Raw genomic sequence first — 5,860 nt, 5'->3', positions numbered from 1 at the left:
TAATTAAGGACTTCTAGAAAACGAAATTACAACTTTAATTAGAATCTAAATGACTAAATGTTGAGCCTTTGAATGTGTCACGCCATATCCTAATGCTCCAGATGATGTTTCCACAACTTCCCTACAACCAGAAATGCACTTAATCAGCTCAGAAAATCCAAATTAGCACAATTACGAATTTCTGACCGAATTAAGTAGAATTCGGAAAACAGGTTAAGTGCAATAAAATAAATATAGTTCAAGAAATTACGACTCATCACTGCTAAATAGATAAAGTCGACTGAAATAAAGAGTGCAGGGATAGAGAAAATCAAACACTGGTTTTTATACTGGTTCGGCCAACAATGCCTACATCCAGTGTCCTTCCAACCTTAGAAGCAAATGCACTATAATGGTTGCGGTTTTTACAACAAGGAATTTATAGAAGCACCACGCAAAAATATAAATCTCCTCTCTAACCCAAAACCAAATATAGCTGCACACAAAAAACCAGAATTGCAGCAAGAATTCCCACTTCTGCAATCTAAACCCACGCTGAACAATCCTCAACGTGTAACCAAACACTCTTCACAGGATGCCAAGCCTATCACAACACGCTTCATAGGTTGCCAAGCCTATCACAGCACACTTCACAGGTTGTCAAGCCTTCAGTCACATATAGCAGTCTTCACAGGATACCAAGCCTTCAAGATCAAACCAGAAGCACCTTCTTTGTGCAGATGTTGATCAAACAGTATGCGCAATTGACTCCTCAATCTGAATCTCTCTCAAGAAAGATCACCACCGTCTTCTTGGAGAATTCTTGGAGCTTCCTAAACTGAGAACTTTCTCTGAAACAGGACAATGAAAATGTTAGATCACAAAAGTCTTCAGAACAAATCGTGTTCTGTCTATTTATAGTTTTTCTGTCATTCTCAGTCAAATAACCTACTAATCCAGTCGAGTGTATTAAAACAATTATAACAGACACTCAACACAAAGGCTCCTCAGTCAACCAAATCAATGCACATTCATGACAGTTGACCCAGTCAGTCAATCCTAACTAACTTTTGAAAATATAGCCATTGGAGCAAGTAGGCATATCAGAATTCCAAAATTAACAGCAACACAGTCGAATAGGTGTTCCACAATGTCGACTGACACTTGAAAAATCACTTTGAAATTCTTTTTAACTGAAAATCTCATCAAGCACATGTTCAAAAAATCTGTACAAAGATTTTAACTTAGTCGAATCCATTACTAGTGTATTTGACTGAACCAGACCTTTGTCACAACAAATTTAAGTTCATAAAAGTGCTTGTGAGCTTTTCTTCAGAAATGTGCAGAAGTAATCAAAATCATTTTAAGACACATTTCAATACAAGGTGTTCCATACATGTAACACACATTCAAACATAGGAACACACATGCAAATCAAAACAACATGTTCAACTCAGTATAGTATATGAGCTGAACATGTAACACTGGAACATATGTATTGTTATTAAGAAGTGTGTTGTCATCATCAAAAACCAGTTTGATATAGAGTTTGTGTTGTCAACAATCTCAACAACATCTTCCAAGGAAGATGTGAAATCTCTAAAACATAATATTAGGAGTCTCAAAGAAAAGCTAACTATTTCAGAAAAGGAAAAGGAGAAAACTTTCTTTCAAAATAAGAAGGTTGTAGAGAATACAATTTTAGCTAAAGATGTTAAACGCGTCGAGTCTCTCAAATATGAAAACGACATGTTTCCAGTTTCGATGATTTTGCCTTTCTGGTTTCCTCTAAAAATGATTGTTTCTCTTTTCTTGCTCTTTAGGCTTAGGAACATACAATTTCTCCCTATCATGTGTTGCGAGCATCCATTATCTAGGTACTATGGTAGGGTTTTCCTTTCTGTTATCAAGAAGATATGCTCGAAAGATTATTTTACTCTTAAGTACTCATATTGTATTGGGTCATTACTGGTTAGTTGCATGCATCTTCTTCTTTCTAGAAGTTGATGTATCACTAGACAACCTAACAAATTTAATGTTTTTGGTTTTGTCAACACAATTTATATTATTCTTATTGAATCCTAAGCCATGTTTATCAAAGGGGTGTCTACTATTTTTTATTAGGAGTTTTAATGGATCACTTCCCTCAAGTGTTATGATTAGCATACCACCATCCATTCATGAAGAACGAGGAAGGCAGAATGAAACCCACTTGATTGCTAGAAGATACAGAAAGTCCATAAAAATTATCTTCACATAGACACACAAAAATAAAAACTCTAACCTATATATACCGAAACTTATTCCTAACAAAATAAACATAGAACTCACATGGCTAGTTATTGAAAAAGCAATAGCAAAAAAAATGAGAAATAAGATAAAATATTTCAAATTTTTATTTTATATAAAAATTAATATTCTCCAAATTTCAATAATGAAATTATTTCCATACATTTTTATAGTCAAATTCTCTTAAAATTTTCCAACAAATGAGACATTTTTCTTATAAAACCTTTGAAATTCTCCTTATTGGTAAGTCATTGGACTTTGAGAATGTGAGGGAGAATCAAGGTATAAAATGGGGACCAAAGTTATGTCAGCAACCACTGGGACACAACCATGTCGAGCTATAGACATAAAATGGGAAATTCAAAATTTGATAAATGTAAAGGCAAATTAGTGCATATGCGCTTACATCATCCACTTTCAGAGATATGCGCAAATAACATTAAAACTAAGAGCCAAAGCAAGGTTTGCTACGTGGATAACGGAAAGACAAAGGTTCGGTATATTTATGCGAAAACACTCCGGTCACAAACACAGCATCATTGTTAGAGAAACAAAACCATAGTCTTTGGTCTGTTTTCATGGAAAAAACAGTTCATATAGCTGTTGTTTCTTGTCCTGGTTTCAGCCACCTTGTCCCTATAGTTGAGTTCACTAAGCGACTTGTCAAACTTCATCCAAATTTTCATGTTACCTGCATCGTTCCCTCACTTGGGTCAACACCAGAATCCTCCATAGCTTACCTTAAAACTCTTCCTTCAAACATTGACTCCATCTTTCTTCCTCCAATCAGCAAAGAACAATTTCTCCAAGGACTACACTTGGGACTCCAAATTCAACTCACAGTTACTCTTTCTCTCCCATCAATACACGAGGTTCTCAGATCCTTGTCATCTAAAGTCCGTTTAACTGCACTTGTGGCTGATGCTTTCGCATTCCAAGTCTTGGAATTTGCAAAGGAGCTCCACTCCTTGTCCTATATTTACTATCCTGGTTCAGCTATGGTATTGTCACTGAACTTACATCTGCCAAAACTTGATGAGGAGGTTTCAGGTGAGTTTAAGGATCTGGCGGAACCTATAAAGTTACCAGGTTGTGTACCACTCTTGGGGGTTGATTTTCCTTCCCTAACCCAAAATCGATCAAGTGAAGCTTACAAGAGTTTGCTTGAACGCGCCAAAGCGATGGTTATAGCTGATGGGATTATCATGAACACCTTTTTAGAAATGGAACCAGGTGCTATAAGAGCATTGGAAGAATCGGTAAATGGGAAGATCAAACTGTACCCTGTGGGACCCTTTACACAGAAAGGGTCAAACAATGAGGATGATGAGTGTTTAAGATGGTTGGACAAGCAGCCAGCTTGTTCAGTGTTGTATGTTTCTTTTGGAAGTGGTGGAACACTGTCTCAACACCAGATCGACGAGCTAGCTTTGGGTTTGGAATTGAGTGGTCAAAGGTTCTTATGGGTTTTGAGAGCACCAAGTAATCTACCTAATTCTGCTTACTTTGAGACTGTTATTATTTTATAATATTGCAAAAGATAAGTAACGTTGGTGCATTCCGCAATTTCCTCGGACGGTTTCTATCAATGTCAGTTTTGTTGCCTAATTTTTCCCACAAGGCACGCTGTAACATCCACAATTCTGCTTCAACGTTCTTTATTTTATTAATAAAAATAATTTTAATAGAAGATTTTTTAGGGTTTTTCCCATTAACTTTGGGCCATGGGTTAAATATCTTTGTTTTCCCACTCTATAAATAGAATGGCTTTCATCCATTCCATCACACACAATTCATCAGTTCTCTCATCTCATTCTCACTCTCCTTTCTATTAATCTCTTTCTTTCTCTTTTCTTCATCTCTCAAAATTCTGGGTTTATTTTTATTCTCCCTAAAGGAGATCCTTGCTAGTTCTGAGATCCTCAGAGATTGCTCTGAGAAGTTCCTGTTGTATCCTGGGGACTTGCGCAACACCCTTAAGGGCAGTGACTCTACACGCCTCAGGAAATATGTGTTCGTGATTCTGTCGGCATTTCTACAACAATCTTAAGGACTTATGGCAGACAACAACAACAACAACTCAATCCTGGAGAATCAGAATTATGTTTTCGGAACTCAGACGGTCTTCGCCAAACCATTCCTAGATGTATCAAAAATTGAAGTCTTCTCTGGTCAGAATTTTCGGCACTGGCAAGAACATGTGTCAACCTTGTTAGACATGTACGAAGTCGCTTTTGCTCTTTCATCTTCAAAACCTGACTTCAGTCTTCCTCCAAATCCAAAACAAGTTGAAGATTAGGTTCATGCAAATAAGGTATGCTGCCACACTTTACTTAGTGCACTTTCTAATGTTCTGTTCGATGTGTACTGTTCCTGTAAGGAGGCAAAAGACATTTGGGATTCGTTGATTCTCAAATACACTGCTGAAGATGTAGTCCGACAAAGGTTCATTATTGGGAATTATTATCGTTGGGAAATGGTTGAAGACAAGGACATAAAGTCGCAAATCAATGAGTACCACAAGCTGTTCGAAGATATCAAAGCGGAGAACGTTCTTCTACTAGATGTATATGTCTCACAGCTTCTGATCGAGAAATTGCCGCCTTCCTGGACTGATTACAAGCAACAACTGAAACATAGACACAAGCAAATGTCACCTTCAGAGCTGATCACTCACATAATCGTTGAAGATACCAACAAGAAAGAATGTGCTACTGCAAAGGCCAAAGCTTTGTCTGCAAAGGCCAAAGCTTTGTCTGCAAAAGCAAACGTGATAGAAGACAAACCTGCTCCAAAAAGGTACGAACATAAACCTGATCACAATAAGAAAAATTATTTTCGAAAATCTCGTCCCAACGGATCTAACCCCGCCTTTAAGAAGAAAGGAAATTGCTTCGTATGTGGGAAGTCGGGCCATCATGCACCGCAGTGCAGGCGTAGAGCAAGAAACGACAATCCTCCTAGGGCCAATATAGCCGAAGGAGATGATATTATTGTTGCGGTCGTTTCTCAAGTAAATCTGATGACCAATGTGAGCTAGTGGGTGGTAGACTCTGGTGCTACCAGGCATATCTGTGCAAACAGAAGTGCCTTTACCTCTTACATTAGTGTAGGGGATGGAGAAGAACATGTCTACCTCGGTGATTCCAGGACCACTCCTGTTCTGGGAAAAGAGAAAGTTCTTCTCAAACTCACATCTGGAAAGACTCTTCTGGCCTTGAGTGATGTGCTACATGTGCCATCAATCAGAGTTAATTTAATCTCTGTGGCACTACTGGGAAAAGTGGGGGTCAAAGTGTCATTCGAGTCGGACAAGATTGTAATGACAAAGAATAATGTTTTTGTGGGGAAGGGATATTGTGATCAAGGTCTTTTTGTACTTAACATTTCTGAAAATATCAATGAATCATCTTCTTCTGCTTATATTGTTGACTCGTATGATTTATGGCATGCTAGATTAGGACATTTGAATTCTTCCTATGTTATGAAATTACAATGACTAGGATTGATTAATATGCATGATAAACAGAGTAGTAAGTGTGATATATGTGTAGAATCTAAAATAACAAAGAAAACATGTTTCTCTGTAGAA

General features: G+C 37.4%; 2 protein-coding genes across 2 annotated transcripts in view; both read left to right on the top strand.

The window, feature by feature from the left end:
- Window positions 1-5,860, top strand: part of LOC106758946 (hydroquinone glucosyltransferase-like) — a 17,938-nt gene that overhangs the window by 8,137 nt on the left and 3,941 nt on the right. The window lies entirely within an intron of this gene.
- Window positions 2,628-3,899, top strand: LOC111241481 (hydroquinone glucosyltransferase-like). The gene has a single exon (XM_022779788.1). It carries the CDS (start codon window positions 2,847-2,849, stop codon window positions 3,795-3,797), a length of 951 nt encoding a protein of 316 aa, XP_022635509.1. The 5' UTR covers window positions 2,628-2,846; the 3' UTR covers window positions 3,798-3,899.

Source organism: Vigna radiata, chromosome 4 (genome assembly GCF_000741045.1).
Source record: "Vigna radiata var. radiata cultivar VC1973A chromosome 4, Vradiata_ver6, whole genome shotgun sequence".
NCBI lineage: Eukaryota > Viridiplantae > Streptophyta > Magnoliopsida > Fabales > Fabaceae > Vigna > Vigna radiata.
The sequence above is the reverse complement of the archived record's forward strand: the minus strand, read 5'-3'. Positions and strand labels throughout refer to the sequence as shown.